Genomic DNA, 19,855 nt, shown 5'->3' on the forward strand with positions numbered 1-19,855 from the left:
TGACATTGCTGACTTGGGCCTCACCAGCTATGCATACACACATGTACAAACACACACATATGTACCCACATACATGTAAACATGCATACACATATACCACATACATGTAAAAATAAATAAATAAACCCATAAGCACATGCCAGGCAGGAAAGAGAAGAAAGAAGAAATGTAAGACAGGAAGGAAGGTAGAAGAAAATGAATGTGTGGGATTTTTTTGCCCATTACAAGAGGTCTCTTGTAAGAAAATAGTCAGTTAGAGGATGTCAGCCATTAGAATGACAGTTTGTGCACAGTCTGACTTACTTCTTTAGGAAAGATTCCTAGAAGTGGAGACACCAATTCTGCAGCCAAGAATAACTTTGCATCCTGCCTACAGCTGCAGGTTTTGATACCCCCCCCCCCCGCTGCCAGAATCCCTCACCTAATAACCTGTCAGTGTTGGACTTCAGCTTGCATTTTTATTCTTTTTAATACCTATGTCCCTGGTAGTATCTATTCAGGGACTTTCATTCTAAAAGCTGACCGCCATCTCCACTGAAAACATCAAGACCATTGTCTGAATATGACTGTGATGAACTTTCTCTGAAGCTCAGCATTTGCTTGCCTCCCATGTTCACAGTACCACTCAACCCTAAAGGGTGCTGAGAACCTGTTTTCACACACAGGCTCTTTAAATGTAATTCTCAATGGCTAGTACACACGAGGAGAGTGTGACAGGAATGGAGCTGGGATTCAGGAAGTTAATTTTAAAAATTATAATACATATTAAATATCACTGGCAGACCAAGTAATAGATTTTTCTAAGAGGTTGAGACAATTGGCAGTTTTGCTTCCTTAAAAATTACTCCTTCTATTATATAGTTTATACATAGGTATCATAGCACATTTTTAAAAAAGGACCAACAACATGGCTGACAAGTTAAAGGTGTTTCTTCCATCCTCATGACCTGAGTTTGGTCCTGTGGACCCACATGTTGGAAGGAAACAATGCTCATAGGTTGTCCTGTGATGGCCATGCACACACCTATACATGCAGTGATACACTAAATGAACAAATGTGAAAATTAAAAAGAGAGTTCAGTAATGTACGTAGGGATAGATTAAGACATTTAATTTTCACATTTAACTATTTCTTTGTATCTAAAAAGTTATTTTCACAATTAAAATTAACTTTAACTATCAGTGACTCCTTTGTTGAAAGTTGAACTATTTTTGATTAAAAGATGGGAAGGTTTTAGAGGATTTGGTCTTAGAAACTGCATAGTTGATTTTGACAAAAATCAATTACATCTTTTTAAATAGTTTACGGATGTTACTAGTTTTAGGCATAAAATTGTTTTGTTGTTGCTGTAGTTGTTTGTTTTTGTTTATTTTTAGCTTATTGTTCTTGGGGAGTGCATACCTCTGGAAGATATAGAACAACCTTTCTAAGTCTGTTTTCTTTATCTGCCTTATCCACTTTTACATGGGTTCCTGGGATTGAACTCAAGTCACTAGACTGTATTGCAAAGAGCCTTTACAGGCTGAGCCATCTCCTGTCCCAAACTCATTGTTTTAAAGGCATTTTATAACATTTCCAGGATTTCAGTGAAGGAAGCATATTCCTCATTCAGTAGTTTGTAGAACTAGGTTTCTCTGAGAAGATTAGTGTGGACCACACCTTCCTGCTCCTTTTCTGTTTCCTGGGATGTCAGCTTTGGAGTGTCTTCTAAAATGAACCTCTAATATTTAGTCTAGAATGTGCCTCAGATTATCTTAGGTTGTTTTCTCTGTGTGAGGTTGTACCACATGTATGTTCTTCATCTCTGTTTCAACTGAGTTCTCATTCCTAATGTACATGGACAGAACCAGAGTAACTCTGAAGTCAGACCATGAGTATTTGGGCTGACCAGAGAAACCTAGTTCAAATCTAGTCACATTTCTGGGAGAAGGATCTCAAGTTTCAGTGTGCTCATCCTAGAGTCTGCCGATCTTCCCTCTTTAGAATGAGAAGGGAGAGTTTTCTAATTGTTCCAGACTATGCCTTCCCCTTGCCAGCCCTGGGCCTCCCCTGATCACATTGTCTTCACAGTCAGCCTATTTCTGAATAGTGAGACTTAAGCATTATGAGAATTCCCTTTTCTCACATCAATTTCAAGACTATGATGTGTTCTGGATGACTCAGATTTTCATTCTGTGTTATTCAAAAGTACAGAAGTGACTTTGTCTTGTATCTTTTCTGTTATCACCCCTTCTTCTTTATCAAAATATTGGTGCTTTTGGATCATGCAGCCTGTTAGAATACACAGTACTCTGTCCACTGTTCTCTGTTTAACTTTGTCTAAATTAGGGGTATGAATATATTTGAGTGTTGTTGTAGAAAAGGGACAAATCAGGATATAATTTTTGGGTAATGTTTCATGTAATTTTGATTGGTAGAAAATATTTTTTAAAATAAATGTTTCTGAAACTTCAGAAGTAAAGTCCACTTACGTGCATTTTTGTGTGCAAAAATTGGTGTACTATATTTGTAAGAATTTCTCTGAGACAGGGTCTCTGTATATAGTCCAGGCTGACTTAAGATTCAATCTGTAGCCCAGGCTGTCCTCAAACTCATGGTCTTTATGCCTTAGCTTTCTCAGGGCTAGGATTAAATGTATACATCAGCAGTATATAGGCAAGTATGTAAGTATATAGGTATACATTAGCAGTTCCAGTAGTGAATGCTACTTTGATGATTTAGTTGTATTTAAAATAAGTTACAGTATAAAAATGGAATGCCAGAAAAAAATAAATTTCACAGAAATACACATATAAAAATACTTTCCCCACACATAGACTGAAAAAAATTAAAGATGTTAATAGTACTGATTGTAATGTTTAAAATACCACATTTTAATTGGAATGAAGCCTAATGACACTAGAATTCATTTATGCTACAAAGCACTATCTGCAGTTATATAATAAAGTCACATTAAACCAATGGAAACAAAATAAAACTAGAGTGTTCATACTATTAAGTTTTAGAGAAAATGGAATACATAGTTTTATTCTTTCCTTTATTAGTGATGATTTGGTTTCAGATATGTATTTTTAAAATACATGTTGAGCTCACACACAAACACACATATGGGGACACACATAAATATCCTTTACATATGTGTGCAGGTTCATGCTTGTGCAAATGCGTGTGTGTGTGTGTGTGTGTGTGTGTGTGTGTGTGTATATATATATGTGTATGTGCCTTTGGAGTACAATAGTAAACCTCAGCTGTCCTTCCTCAAGACATCCATCTTGTGTTTTAAAACAGGGTCTCTCACTGGCCTATTTTACCAACTAAGCTAGACTAGCTGGTTGGTGAGCCCCAGGGATCTACCTGTCTGTAATTTCCAGGACTGGAAGTGCAAGTGTTTGCCAACTTTTTTCGGATGGGCTCTGAGGGTAGAACTCAGGTCCTCATGCTTGCAAGGCAAGTACTTTTACTACATGAGTAATCAATCACTCAAGGCCTCTGCCCTTACATCCACATACATGATGTGAGTTTGTTTTCCTTGGAGTGTCAGTGATAGACAAGAAACACATGCTTCACTTTTCCTTGTTTTCAATAAAAAAGAAGTCCCTTCTTCTTAATATGTCTTTGACTCAGGTATGCTTTAGGTCTGCAGTGCCTAAATGGCTTGACACATAACAATTTCTCTGTTGCTATTAATGAAGGAGTAAGCTTTTCTCCAAAATGAAAATCAACCCCGAGTGTGGCCTGGTGGCTCAGGCCTGTTATTTCAGCTGAGGAGGGAGGAACATAAGTTCAAGGCCAGCTTGGTGACAGAGTGAGTTTAAGGCCAGTCTGATGGAGTTTGTAAGATCATATCTCACAAAACAAAGGATGAAGAGGACTGCTTGCATAGCTCTATTGTTATATAGCTCAGGGGTAGAGCCAGTATTCAGGAGGGCTTGGGTTCCATCCTCAGCCTAGCCTCAACTCTAAAAATGCTTTGTGTCTATCTCAGTGGTCCTTGGAGTGATTCTGGTTGAGATGTTTTTTTTTTTTTTTTTTTTTCATCTTGTGGTGTTGGTGAATGAACAGCCTTGGCCATGCTGAGCTCTGCCACTAGGCTCCACCGCACATCCCCAGGTCTTCTCTGTCCTTTAATTTTGAGAAAAGATCTCAATAAGTTTCCCATGCTACCCTCAAACTTCACTAAGTAGAGACATTGAACTTGCAGTGTTCCTGCCTTTCTCTCCACAGGAACTACTGTACTGAAGACCTACATCTTGAGGCCAGGGTGTAATTATATTCTTAAAACCTACAGAACAGGTAGACCATTCTTCCTTAAGATTCATAAATGACAAGTGTTTTAAAACACAATATTACAGAGCCCCCCAAATAAAACCCATGCTACTAGTTGACAGGAAAGCCATAGTTTTGGGTTGTCACAGGGGTGTCTGTGACACTGATGTGAAGGATTCAATAGCCAATCCGAAGTTCAGGAGTAGGCAGAAAAATCACCAGTCGCTGACAGCCCTGTGCATTCTGAAGAAATTGAACCAGGTACAGAATAGTTTATAATGTAAGTGACATGTCCCTGCTCAGGAAAGCAATTGACATAATGAATGCAGTTTCACACCTGTAGGTTTTTAAGGCATATTTTCTTACTTCTAGAACTTTTAACTGGTTCTTACAGATGTCTTTAGATGTCAGTTTTAATCATAATGTAGGCCCTGCCAGGCCTGTATATATTGTACACTGGTGTAATTTTCTTGTAGCTTAAAATGCCACTGACATATTCTTTGTAGGTGAACTCCCAGCTCTCCCTCCCTCGTGCACCATGAATAGAAAGAAGTCTTTTGCCATTGAGGTGATAGGATGACAGCCTCAAATGAGACTAGCAATGCCATTAAAATGTCTGTGGAGATGAGGGCAAAAATAGATGAAAATATTTCTAGGCTGAGATTCTTTGTGTATTATTTTATTTTATTCCCTTGCCACTCTTCCTCATCTTGCCTCAGATTTGTTATTTGTCTGAGGATGACCTTGAACTTCTGATCCTACCACTTCAGTTCCCAAGTGTTGGCAATACAGACATGTATCACCCTGCCTGGTATATGTATTCACTGCTAGGGATGCAGCCCAGGGCTTTATTCAGGCTGGAAAATCAGCCTCTCCATCAAGATGCATCTCCATCTACTCCCATACAAAGAAAGTAAGAGTGAAGTGTAACAGCTTGTAGTGTGCCCTATAACCCGCTTACCACATTTCATGTGCTGTGTCATTTAAACTAGTGACTAGAGATAATTTAGAGATTATTTTCCATCTTCATCAGACAGTTGTAGAAACTGAGGTCTTGTTAAGTTTTGTAGATGATTCAGACTTAAGCCTCACTGACAAATCTTAATAACCAATAGAGAAATCACTCATCTGTCATGATCTGTATTTCGAAGGTCTTTAGTGACAAAGGATTAAATATCTAACAAGTCGGTTTATTTTTAATGATTTTTATCATAAAAACAGGTATACAAGGTTACAAGTAGGCACCAAGGAAGGGACAGAGTGTAGCAGGTGGGAGAGGACATTGAAGATAGGAAAGAATAAGAACAAGGTGTGCGTGTGTGTGTGTGTGTGTGTGTGTGTGTGTGTGTGTGTGTGTGTGTGTGATAGAGAGAGAGAGAATCTTAATGAAACAGTACTTTTCATGCTACCTGGAAATTTAATAATAGAAAACCCCAATCTCAGAGCTTACCTGGAGATAAACTTTGCATGCACTAGGATTAAATTCAAAGGAGCTGCATATAGCAACCTTCTCGGAAGAGGAGGTGATGAAAGACGAAACAGTGGAGATGATGCTTTTCCTAAGAGACAGAGATGGTTACAAGCATGCCAATCATCTTTAATGGCATTCAGCATGAGAGTCAATAACATGGACTCTTCAATGGAGATGAGAAATGTCTTAGTCGGGGTCCAGCCACAGAGGCTGAAGCAGGGGGGCCCGTATGTTCAAGGACTTACTATATAGCTCTGTCTGCTGATACCCGAGGACTAGCTAAGGAAGTGGAATACCCATAGTGCAAGTGGGCTAATGGGATACTTTTGAGATCCATTTCCCAGTGACCACCTGTTCTCATTGTATTATTGTAGCACAGAATAATAAAAAACCCAGGCGACAGATATTGGGGTTTAAGCTGAAGATCAGAAAAGCAAAGCAGCCAAGCTACCAGGGAGCTCTTACCTCTACCAAGGCTGGAGACTCTTCTTCCTAAGCTCTCTAGTGGTGGGATTAAAGGCATGAGCTCTGTTTCTCTTTTAGACTGATTCACTCTCATGTAGCCCTGGGTGGCCTTGAACTCACAGAGATCCATCTGCTTACCTTTCTTGAGTCTTGGGATTAAAGGTGTGTGCCACCACTGCCCAGCTTGTATGGTTAACTAGTGTGGCAGGCTTTGTATTCTGATCTCCAGGCAGGTGGGGCAAGCACATGTGCCACAGAGCACATAGTGGCAGTCTGAGGACAACTTGGAGGCATTGGTTCCTCCTTCCACCATGTGAGTGCCAGGTTTAAAAGTCAGGTCCTCAGACTTGGCAGCAGACACCTTCTCCTACTAGCTGTTTCCAGTGCATCACGTTCTCTTTTGAACTTTTACTTTTTGTTGACTTTAACCATTATTTGTCTTAAAAGAGGTGGGTGTGTAACTAGATATTATTAATAATATATAACTTAAAATGAGCAAGACTGCCATTATCCAAGATTAAGGTATCCAGCAGTTGTATAGGATACAGATGATTGATTTCAGCTAATGCTAGAAGAGTCCAGATGGCAATTCTACAGCACCAGTTTTAGTGTGCTTGTGAGTCTAACTTGGTGACTACAGTGCCTCTTTGTCACTTACTAAGGCCATATTTGGCTCAGAAATAGTTTCCAGTTTATAAGAAGTCAGATTAGTGTGCCATTTGGGGACATTATTTTATACTTTTAAAGCCATTTCCTAAATTGAATTATTTGAGTAGTTTGTTGGCACATTTTATGTGGGACATGAGAAAGGATATATATCCTTAATTCATTCACTTAGCAAATTGCTGTTGAGAGCTGGCCTTTCATGTAGCTGGACAGATATGACCATTTCAGAGCACATGATGCTCTTGTAGAGGCCAAGAGTTCCATTCCCAGAACTTATGTTGGGCAGCTCACAACCATCAGATCCAAGGGATCTGATTCCCTCTTCTGACTTTCATGGTACCTGCATTTAGGTGCACATACCCACATGTATACACACATATATGTACATAATTAAACATAAAAATACACATGTTTAAAAAACAGCTTCACATTTGCAGACATTGATCAGATTCTGAGGATAAAGAACAACTACATTTAATTTCAATAATTAGCACACTGATTGATGGTGGAAGACAGTATTCATGTCAATATATAAACAAAAAGAGAAGAAAGTAATGTCTACACAACAATGGGTTGAAACATTTCTTGAGAACTTATAGTTCCCAAGATCTCAAAATTAACAAAAATTTCAGTTATGAATGAATGGATGAATGAATGAATGAATGAATGCATGCATGCCAAGATGATATACAAGCAATGATCTCAAGGTTTCTTGACTGGCTGTATAGCTGATGGGTATACTAGGTATATTAATTAAACTGTGTTGTCTTTTTGTTTTTTATTTTTTTTTATTAAAATTTGAAAGAAGCTTGTTTTACATGTCAATCCCAGTTCCTACATCCTCCCTTCCTCCCCTGTCCCCCTCTACCACCAACCCCCATTGCATGCCCTTTCTGCTTACTCAGGGAGGGTGATGCCTTTCATGGGGAGTCTTCAAAGTCTGTCATATCATTTGGAGCAGGGCCTAGGCCCTCGGCCATGTGTATAGGCTGAAAGTGTCCCTCTATGTGGGATGGGCTCCCAAAGCCCATTCACATCCTAGGGATAAATACTGATCCATTACCAGAGGCCCTGTTGACTGCCTAGTCCTCCTAACTAACACCCACATTCAGAAGTCTGTGTTGTCTTTTGAAAGACGTTTCTATTTAACAACAGAGTATATATCTTATGGTATGCTTTATTTTGTTTGGGTTTGCTTTATATGAGATGGGGCTGTTTCTCTGAACCTCAAGGCTTACTGTGCATCCCATTGCTGAGATTACAGGTATAAGTCACTAAGCCTGGCAGCTAGAATATTTTTGGTATCTGTGATTTTCAGATATTAGATATTCCTGCTGATATTCAATTTCATTGACTTTTATCTTTCTGATTCCAGTGATATCCAGCTAATCAAATAATCTGAACTTCTGTTAGTTCTCTCTGCCTGTGTGCATGTGCATGCTCATGCATGTATTTAAATATACATTGTACTTTCTGGCAGAGATCATCTATATGTGTCTTCCTTGTGTGTGTAAAGTATTTTCTCCTTGGCATTTAAACATATTTTATATGTATAATAGATGCCTTAGTGGATGGGAAGGTAAGTCAATGGTTATTGTGCTTGCTTCATAGGTATGAGGACCAGAATTTGGATTGTCAGAATTTATGTAAATGCATTGTGAGTTCCTGGCTTGGAAGACAGATACAGGAACCCTAGAGCAAGGTGGCTGTGCGGACTACTCTTCTCAATGTGCTATAGCTTTGATTTAGAGACTCTACCTCAGTGAATCAGGAGGAATAACAATGAGAGTAGTTCCAAGCATCAAATGAGGGCTTCCACATGCACAAGAACACACATGTAGGTATACCTACACACAGAAAAACATGCCTATACACACATATACATTCCAAGGATATGAAAATGGAAACAAAAAAAAAAATAACTGCCTTAAGGTCTTTGTCTTCTAGCTGTATGGTCAGGATCCAGATTTATGTTGTCTCTTCACATACACACTTTCCTTTTTTTTGACATTTATTTTGACTCTATAATGGATATCAAAAATGTTACTGCATGAAGACTACATTTGGCTTTTTCAGTTTTTCCTCTGAAGCCTTATTTCAGTTTTTCAGACAGGTGACCTTGATAGACTGAAGCCTGCTTCTGTCTTTGGCAGTGAACAGTTGCTTACATTTCTTCTCAGTTCTCTCAGTCCTACTTTCTACTATTATTCCCCACCTCTTCCTTGTGAGCATATTATTGCTTGACAAGAATTTGGATGGGCTCCTGCAAAGATTTTGGATTCCTCTGCATCTGAGTGTGTCTTCTTTGATATACCAAGCCAAAGAGACAGTTGCTTCATTTTGCCTGAGTGGTATTTATAGGGCTAGGTGTACCCCAAGGAAAAGGCTGGCATCCATAGTAAGCCAGGCTGCGTTGTTTGTCTTTCTAGAGTTCTACTGTCCAGTCCCTCCCTGCTTTTCTAATTTTTCCAAATATTCTAATAGTTACCAATGGGAAAATTTGTACTATTAATCTACATTTCCTAAGGCATAGTAACTCAATAGAAAAACATCATTTTATACTCAAGGAGAAAAATAAAAGCCCCTGATTTGTGGAAGGGAAGTCAGTATAGAGTTTTTGCATGGCTATCACTTGCCCAATGTGCTTACTCAACTTGTAATAATGTAGGCTCACTTTTTGTTGGAAGCTTTTATCCAGTGTTGTCTTCTTGGCTCTCAATACTGTGTAGTTATTGTTCAACGCATCCAAGGCAGGTAAGCTTTGAGGATTGCTTAGAAACCTAAGACTCTCTCCAGAATTTGTCACACACACACCTTCCTTCCAATAACGCACTTGGAAGCCTGAGATATTTACTTGGAAATACTATGCATGTACATTCCTTTCTGAACAAAGAAGCCAGCAACTTTTTAAGAACATGGGATCTCTACCTCCAGTGAGCTGTAGGCATACCTCTCTCTGGATGATAGGATAAATTTCTTCTCACCTTGACAACCATTGACTTAGAGATTATTCAAATCTAGAAGGATAGAAAGGTCAGTCCAGCCTAGACAAATTTGGGGCACATATGCTATAAAGCAAACTGTGTTCCCAAGTGAATTTTTAGGGATAGTCTCCTATTTTCTATCTTATGCCTGTGCTTAATTGACCATAAATGCAATTAAAATCAGATGCATTGTGGGAAGTGGGAGTCACAGTAGACTTGACCTGTCAATGATTAGTGTAGAGAACATCCCAAACCATGCCCCTAGTAAACAAACCCTTCCTTTAGTCGCATATAAGTAGAAGCTTCTTGGGTTAGAGAGATGGCTCAGCATTTAAGAACCACATTACTCTTGTAGAGCATAGGAGGTCAGTTCCCAGACCCCATCCACACCAGCTGCCTATAACTGCATCTCTGGGAAAGCCATACTCTATCTGATCTCCTCAGGCATTCATGTGCTCATTCCTTCCATACAGACGGTGTATTTCTGATCTGTCATCATTGTGACTAAAATTACCTTGATACCTGTTCAAATCCCTGTGAACTCTTGTTTCAATCCTTTGACCAAGATCAAAAACCCAGAGATATCCAGCCCAGATCCTGCACTGGAATACCTGATTATTTTCATCTGAATTTCTCCTAAGCCCAAGCTATAGGAAATGAAGGAAGAAAAGACCAGCTATGACCTTGGGTGTTTCCTTTGACTCATGTCACTTCAACAAGTTCTTACCTGACTCAAGGGGCAATATAACTACAAGAACACAGTCCTTGGGAAATCTCATTAAAACCCCTCAAAATGGCCATGGCCCATTGCAATATAAAGCCAACAAAGTCTCACTGCAAAGCTAATGAGTGCAAGAGTTCTCAAAAACACAAATAATTAGACTATAAACTCATTTCCTGGATAAAAGAAAAAATGTTTAAAGCTTCATTGTTTTCTTTTGAAGAGATAATTACATTGTTATATTTTCCAGAATTTAATTTTCCCATTGACAGGGTTGGTATAAGTAGATTAGCACTCTATCTCATCTGATAGAATGAAATTACAATAGTATATCTGTTTTATTGCTGATTCTTAGACCACTGTTCCAAGTTATTTGCATAATAGTTCATTCAACTTAGTTTATAATTGTATGCTTTTGAGGTGGTTTTGACTTTTCTGTATTGATAATTGAAACTCATTTAAATTCAAAGTTTATCTGCTCATTCACTTTAGGGTCATTAAAGGGTCATTAATTATCACTACAAATAAAAGAAAAAAATCAGATAGCTTGAAGAATCTGTGACATTGTTTTGTTTTGTGTTGATTTTTGAAATAGGATCTCCCTCCATAGCCTTGGCTAGCCTGAACCCTGCTGTGTAGAGCAGGCTGGCCTTACAATCCTACTGCACCTGGATATCAAATACTGAGATGATAGGTTTGTGCCACCATACTTGGCCTACACTTTTGTTTTGTTTGAATGGCTCCTTTAGATAAAACAAATCTCAACTCAAATAATTTTAACTTTAAGCTATTTTTCAATAAACATTTGTGTAGTAGATGGGCTTAGCCAGTTCAGTGCTTACCTTGCAATATAAGGACATGACTTAGATTCCCAGAACCTTTGTAAAAGAAAAACAATCTGGGTGTGGTGGCATGTGTTTTGAATCTCAATATTAGAAAGGCAGAGATGGGCAGATCTCTTGGGCTTTCTGCTTTGCTAGCCTCTTTGGTAAACTTCACCAGTACCCCATGTGAAAGACTAAATGGGGCGGGGGAGGCAATGTCTTGGAAATAATACTCAAGGTTATCCTCTGGCTTCCACAAACAAGCAAATCAATACACATGAGAACACATATGTGAATACACATAAATACAGATAGTTTCATCAATAGTCAAATAACCAAAGACCTAAAAGGAACATAACTTGAATTTAGAAAGGATAGTTATTCAGGGAAGGCATGGATGAGAAACAGGAAGGAGTCCATTCAGCTTTGAGACTGTTATTTGAAGAAAAATTCATAGTACTAGAGACATGGCCTCAGAGCTTAGACTACTGGCTGCTTTTCCAGAGAATGTGGGTTTGATTCCCAGTATCTACATGGAGGCTTACAACTGTCTGTAACTCCAGGTATAGGGATCCAGTGCCCACATTTGGCCTCCATGTGTGCCAGTGATGCCACATGATACAAAGACATACATACAGGTAAAATGCACAAAAACAAATTAATAGTGCTTATTGATTTTGAAGATGATGAGCATTCAGATCCCAGCACCCACATCAGGTGGCTCACAGATGCCCATGATTCCAAGGAATCCTGCGCCTCTTGCTGTTCTGGCCTTCAGGGCATCCTGGATATGTGCACATGCACGTGTGTATGCACACACACATACACACATGCACACGTGTGCACATATACACACCCCTTCAAAATAAGAAATTTGAAGAATTTGACCTAGTCAATTCCTGAACCTCCTTAATAATACAAAATCAAAATTCTTCAAACCACTTTGGAAATTGCAGGAGCCAAATCTACATCATCACTGGTTAGTTCAAGAGAAATAACATTCAGTTATCACTAATGGCCTCATTAATGTCAGCACTCCCACAGCTGTCATGTCCAAAGTCATTCATGCAGACTGAAAGGTTTTTCTTTTTTAATTCCAGGTATGTTCAAAACTTTTCAACTGTTGTCTCATTTTTGTTTTGAGCCTATAGGGAAATACTTTTATTTATGGATGATAAAACTGAGCTCCAGGCTAGAAAGATGGCTCAGCAGTTATGAGCACAGGCTGCTCTTCCAGAGGACCCAAGTTTGGTTTTCAGCACCCAGTCAGGAGCCTCACAACCACTGTAACTTCAGATCTTGGGTCTCTGATGCCCACTTTTGCCCTCCAGAAACACTTGCACACATACCCCAAATACACATACATGCAAATTATTAAAACTAAAACAAATCTTAAAAGCGATATTTAGCCATTGTCATTATTTCAGGGGACCTGAGAAAACTGAAAATTTCAAGGCATGTTTTTAACAAGATAGTGTTCTATTGATATAGACTAATGCTTTTTTTTTTAAAAAAAAAAAATATATATATATATATGTATATATATCATTCTATTTTATACATAGGAAAAATTGGACGTAGGAGTGAGAAAAGAAGTTGATGGCATGGGAACATCGGAAATCAAGTACGGAGATTCCATTTGCTATATACAACATGTGGATACAGGCCTGTGGCTAACCTACCAATCAGTGGATGTGAAGTCAGCACGAATGGGATCCATACAGCGTAAGGTGAGATTGTACACAAGAATAGCTTATGGCAGTCATGCTCACAAATGAAAAAGGACAAACACAAAAACCAAAGGTTTCAGCCACCTTCTTGGGTTCATTATTTTATACTCTAAATGTCCAACTGTACCATTTGTTTATTTAGTGTTTCATTCAGAAGATTTTGATGATCAAGTTGCTTGCCTAGGCATGCAAACTCAGTGCCCAATCTTTCACATCCCATTTGTATATCTGAGGTTGTAATAATAACTACTCTTAATGAATTATGAGATTTCCAGTCCCTTGGACTCTGTGCAACAATCCAGGGAGAACCCTTGTGGAGGATTTCTCAGTGATGTATAGGATGACAATTTGGGGATTCATGTATTCAAATATTAGGGGAGTAAAAACACTGTCTTTTATATTCTATTGTATTCTGCCCTAGTTTTCTTTGTCTTTTATTCTTATTGTTACATTCTCTTGCTTACAAGATAGCCATCATACTTCTTGGTGACAGTACCATTCTAGGCCTACTTCCATTCCAAACCCTTTGTTAGTTTTATTTTCTTCTTTCCTTACTTCTCCCTCCTCTCTCCCTTTCTCCCTCTCTCCCTCCCTCCCTCCTTCCCTCTCTCCCTCCCTCCCTCCCTCTGTCCTTTGTTCCTTCCCTCTTTGTTGAGACACAGTCTTACTATGTAGCTCTGGCAATTGTTGAACTATGTAGTCTGGGAAGGTCTCAAACTCACAGACATCTGCCCACCTCTGCCTCCCAAGTGCTGAAATTAAAGGCATGCACCATTACTCCTGGCTCCTTTCCCCAGTTTCTAGACATTAATTTTCACTGACCCAGTGAAAAGTATCACATAAGTAAACTTATTGCCATTCCCCAGAAAAATAACAGATTTTTTTACACCTGAGTTTTTGGATAGGCTATTTCTTTTCTTTGGTCTATGACTCCTATTTTGTCAGTCCAAGGTTTATCCATTCTACAAAGTCTAAACTTAAATGACTATGTTGGATATTCTTCCCTTCCCAGCTGGTTCACTGTATACTCTCTGTGCTCTGAAAGCATTTATATAGAGCTTACTAAATTTTATGCAATTCCCTATGTGGTTTGATTTACTCAATATTATGGTTTGAATGTGAAATACACTGCAAGTTAATCCTCTCTGGAAATGCCCTTATAAATACACTCAAAGGCTTGCCTCATTAATTCCCTAGGTGTTTTTTAATCCACATAAACTGATAATCACAGTTAAGTATTACAGAGTTTGAATTGCTGATGCTGCTTTTGGAGAGCCTCAGAAATGAAGCAAGAGATAGGCTGAGTGATCAGGAGTCACTTGCTGACTCCTGCTAGCTGTCTGCATCACTCCACTTTTGATGCATCCACCATGGTTCTTTGTCTACTGTTTTTACTCACAGACACATTTGTTCTTATCTTGTCTGGTCTGGCAATGTGCTCCTAAATAAACTTCTGTTTTTTTTTTTTATTCATTTGTTTTGAGTTTTCTTACAATATCTATTTATCTATCATCTATCTTTTTATTATTTTGATATCATCCTTTAAAATGTTCCATATAGCTTTTGTAAAATACGACTGTTTTCATTTTATCTAAAATTTAGCTGTTTCTTCACTGTGATTCTTCACTACTGATTTGTAGTTCTTACAGGATTTTGTATTAAGACAATTGAGATTATTTTTATTTTCAAGTGGTCTCATTTTATTACTTTTTGGTGGTATTTAAGAAAAAACACTAGCAGTTGTTTCTGAGTTTTATAAGTTAAAGCCAATAAAAATTATGGGTTAGCTTTCTTTAATTTGTTCACATAATTAAGGTACCAGACGTCTAACCCCTAAAGAATCTTTACATTCATAGAATTAAACCCTACTTGACCATAGCCCATTATTCTGGTAAAATCCTACCAGATTTAATTAACTTATTTTATTCTGAATTATTACATATATTCATGAGGAAAATTAAATTCTCTTTATGAGTCATTAAATTTTCATTTCATATAATTTGCATGTTTATTAATTTCTACATGTCTTGAAGCATCACTCTTCATTGGTCACTCTTCATCCATGTGAAAATGCAATGACTTTTCCCAGACTACAGACTTAAAACAGATGACAACATATTGTTATCCATCCCATAGTCTAGGATATCAGCTCTTTGAAACTGTATCAGCATTCATGTATGCAACCATCCAGTCCCAAGGTCTTCTAGCTTGCGATCCTTAAATTATCCCTCCAGTGTTTCCTGAAAATAAACTCTAAGTAATTGATTTTATACTTAGTTGAGTAGAACTCCTTTAGAATATTGGGACTTACTGTTGTTTTTGAGATAGAGTCTTATTTTGTTTCCCAGGCTATCTTTTTTTTTTTTTTTTGTATTTTTATTTAATTAACATTTTTTAAATTTATCTTACATACCTACAACAGTTTCCCCTCCTCTCTTTTCCTGTGCCCCCCACCCAAACTTCCATCTACCCATCTACCCCTGTCACCACTCACCATCCACCCTTTTCCATCTCCATTCAACAAGGGGCAGCTTCCTACTGGCTTGAACAAGGCATAGGGCATCAAGTTAAGGCAGGACTGAGATTTTCCCCTTGTATCAAGGCTGGGTGAGGTAATTCAGCATGGGGAATAGGTTCCCAAAAGTCAGCTTAGCACCAGGGACAGGTCCTGATCTCATTGCTAGGAGCCTTTCAAAGAGACCAAGCTATGCAACAGCCACCCAGTTGCAGAGGGTCTAGGTTGGTCCCATGTAGGCTCCCTAACTGTTGGCTCAGGTCAGCTGTCTCTGTGGGTTCCCTAAATGATCTTAATCTCCTGGTTCTATACATTCCCTCCTCCCTTTCTTCAGCAGGACTCTCATAAGTTACTGGATAAAGGCTCTCTAATGACAATTAATGTAGTAACCAATCTGATTACAGTAGATGGCCAGTTCAGGCACTCTACACTATTGCTAGGAGTCTTAGCTAGGGTCATCCTTATGGATTCCTGGGTATTTCTCTGGCACCAGGTTTCTCCCTAACTCTTATATGCAGCCCCATTAAGATATCTCTTTCCTTACTCCCCCCCTCCATTCTGCCCCCAACCTGCACCCAGCCTGCCCAACCATGTCCCTCAAGTTCCCATCACCACCTCCCCCACCCCGGTTTTGCCCAGGAGCTCTCTTCTATTTTCCCTTCCCAGGGAAATCCATGCATCCATCTTTGGACTCTCTTTGTTATCTAGCCTGGGTTCCAGTGATCCTCCTGTCTCAGCCTCTAAGTAGCTGGGTCTGTAGGGATGTACCACCATGGCCATCTCTGTTGATTATTCTTGTGGATTAGCCAGGCCTTTTGCTGTTTGTTTTTGCCATTGGGATTCAAATATTACTGTATTATCATAACCAATTTCCTGTATTCTATGTTTTATCTTTTCTGTTTTATTTGCAGCCAAGTTTGTAAGAGGTTTATTTATGTATCTTCTCAGAGAATCAAATTTTGTATATACTCATCCTTTCCAGTGTCTTCATTTTTCTTTTTATTTTATCAACTTCATCTTTCTACTTTGTTAGTTATACTTTTGTGAGAGTTTTTTGAGGCTTAATACATTAATTTAGTATTTTTTTCTGTTAATAAAGGCAAGCAAGAGGAATTTCTTGCCTTTTATACAGATCTGTGTCTCATCAATTTTTGTTTCAGGGATTCCTCTTTACTCAAAATACTTAATAATTTTAGTTCTGGTTACAGATTTTGGTTCCTACAATTGATACAGAGTGCTGAATTGCCTGCTGTAAGTGTCAAATGAAGGAAGCCATACTTGAAGACACATATGATATGGCTCCTCACATACACTGTGTAGCCAATTGACTGGAGCCATTGAAAGTGTGGAAGGTGGAGATTACTGTAATAGATAGAACAGAAAAGAAGTCCTGGCGACATTTAAAACTATTCTAGTACTTGCTTTTGTGATGTAGGTGTTGACCACCCATGTGTGATCTCTTTGGAAAAATCATTGACTTTTTCACTGAAGATATGTGCACTTATCTCTCAGTATTGTGATTTCATGGAATGTTCAAGATATTAAAAAAAACTAGCAAAGAACTAGTGTGTTTTGTGTGTGTGTTCACAGTTTATTTACCTCAGAGTCAGGAGTTGGTGCTTAGTGATCAGTCCATGATACAGCTGATGATTTTACATAGTAATGAAATTAAATGCCTTCTCTTCTGGTTTATAGTTTGCTAGGCTGTGGATAAATCATTGAATGCAGTGCTTTACTATTGTCTCATTTAACTCATTGCATTTATTGAACCATCTTTGAAACAATAATGTAGTCAGTGTACTGCATGACTGCTTTGTATAGGGACTTTGCCTATTGTTTACTCTGAGCACAATAATATCTGTTGCCTGGTTTTGATTACATTTGTTCTTATGGCTCAACTTTTAAAAATGATTTAACTTTTCTTTCATACATAAATGCATTCATGTTCATTTCTTTGATTCTAATTCCTTTCTCCCTGTCTCATCTTTTTAAAAGGGTTTTTTTTTTTAAAAAAAAATTAATTTTTCTCAAGGAAGAGTATTTCTGATTAAGCCCAGGGTCTTCCAATGCCGGGTAATCTCTCTGCCACTGAGCCATATACCTAGCTGCCATTATTATTTTAGTTTGAAACATTCTCTTTAGTTGCTCAGGCTAGGCTTGAGTTCTTTCTTCAAACCTCTTGTCTTCTTGAGTGACTGGAGTGATAGGGGTGTATCTCCCACAGAGCAAGAGCATGTCTCCTTCCATCCACCTTGCTAGAAAATGACATTGTTCCTATGCCCCTGCAGGCCATTATGCACCATGAAGGCCACATGGATGATGGCTTGAACTTATCCCGATCTCAGCATGAAGAGTCCCGCACAGCCCGCGTTATCAGGAGCACAGTGTTTCTCTTCAATAGATTCATAAGGTAATTTGTATAGTGATAGCTGTTTGATACTTTATGTTTGGTTTTCTTCTTGGATTTGCAAACTGATCTTTCTAAAACATACTGTTTTCATAAATATATGCTTTGCTAAGCTCACAGAATAGAATTTAGACTATATCTTAGGTTAGGGAATGTGAATTTAGTAGACAGCTATCAGTCATGATAATTTTATAATTTCTTTTTTGCTGAACTTAAGTTCTGTTACATAGTAAGGATAATGGCATCTAGATACTTGATGAATTTTCAGAAATGTCAAAAATTCTGTGATTGTTAAAATGAATATTTTTTCTACTTAATAATTGAAATAATTTCTTATTCATGAAACAAATTAACCTATGGCAACAGTGTTTTCTGGCAACAACATGGTAATATATGACATAGACTGAGTGGAAGGTCTTTCTCTATTTAAGTTTGCAAACCTGATAGAAGACATTTTTTCTATAAATATACAAATCCACATGCGCATATGTGTATTATTTATTATTTGCAGTCATACATACTTTAAAAATTGCTAATTGTGAGAATGAATATGTTTTACATTTGTTTTGTGAATTACACTATTGGTCATTAATATTTCTACTAGAGTATTAACCACATTTTACATTAGAGACATTAATTTCCTGTGTAGCATATCATTGACAATTTATTAGTTTGGAAAAAATAATTATTAATTATTTTTCATAGTTACTGCCTTAATCAAATCTCCTTTTTGCTTTCCAACCTTCAAAAGATTATATTAAAGTTCATTTCATTATTTTCTGCTTTCATTGTATGTGTTTATAAGTATGTGTGTATGTTTATGTCTAAAAATGCACACAGATTTTACCCTCATGAATATCAAATACTTATGTTGTTTTTTCTGCCTCATTTAAACCTTGAATTTCACCAGATAGAATAAATCCTAGAAGTGATGTGGGAACCAGCTTCACATTGCACTTATTATTTGGATTTCTGTTCTGTATCACTTATATTGTTGTACCAGTCTACACAATACAAATTATTTGTATTAATCTGACAACCATGGGGAGGTGATGAAACTGGGGACTGGTTTTGATTCAGTTGATACCACAACCCATGAAACTTGGGATCTGAAATCCTGGCTGAGGGCATCAAGGGAATGAACAAAGGACAGGCACACAGACACACAGACACACAGACACAGACACACAGACCACGCGCGCACACACACACACACACACACACACACACACACACTGTAAAGTTGATATCAGGTAGGATCTGCTACCAAAAATTGGAACCTCAGCTCAGGTACAGCACAGAGGAAGGGATTAGCTAATCTGTATAGGTGGTCTCTGCAGGCCATCACTTTCAGACTGTAAACATCCAGGAGGAAGAAGCTGCAGTTGTTAATCTCTATACATGCTCAGATCTCCCCTGAGGAGAGCTTTGCCATCCCTCTGAATTTCACCTGGGCAAGACATTGCCATTTGCATGGGACTGAGTTGGTGGAGTCCTGGGCATGGCTATGCCCATGTCAACAACATACTTTGACTCAGGGCTCCTTTTGTTACATGCAAGTTGGCATAGTTGCCAGGGAATTTCAGGAAAATACCCAAAAATAGTTGTAATTTTACTACTCCAGCATCATTGTCAATCTTTATGTAAATGTCCATACATTTACAATAAAAATTTGAGTGTTAGGAAATGCAAGGCTAAGCTAATTATCATTAATAATTTAAAAAATATTAGTTTTAATTTTCAAAAAATGTCATTGAAATGAAATTTGTGGATCACTAACCTAGAAAAGTGTTTGCTATTGATTT

At 38.0% G+C, this 19,855-nt stretch overlaps 1 protein-coding gene across 1 annotated transcript in view; it reads left to right on the plus strand.

The window, feature by feature from the left end:
- Ryr2 (ryanodine receptor 2) overlaps window positions 1-19,855 on the plus strand; it is a 548,210-nt gene that overhangs the window by 267,714 nt on the left and 260,641 nt on the right. The window contains exons 13-14 of the mRNA XM_051194750.1: window positions 12,964-13,128; window positions 17,932-18,053. Of these exons, the coding sequence (XP_051050707.1) occupies window positions 12,964-13,128; window positions 17,932-18,053 (287 nt within the window). The remainder of the gene's footprint in view (window positions 1-12,963; window positions 13,129-17,931; window positions 18,054-19,855) is intronic.

This window comes from Phodopus roborovskii, unplaced genomic scaffold (assembly GCF_943737965.1).
Source record: "Phodopus roborovskii unplaced genomic scaffold, PHOROB, whole genome shotgun sequence".
Taxonomy (NCBI): domain Eukaryota; kingdom Metazoa; phylum Chordata; class Mammalia; order Rodentia; family Cricetidae; genus Phodopus; species Phodopus roborovskii.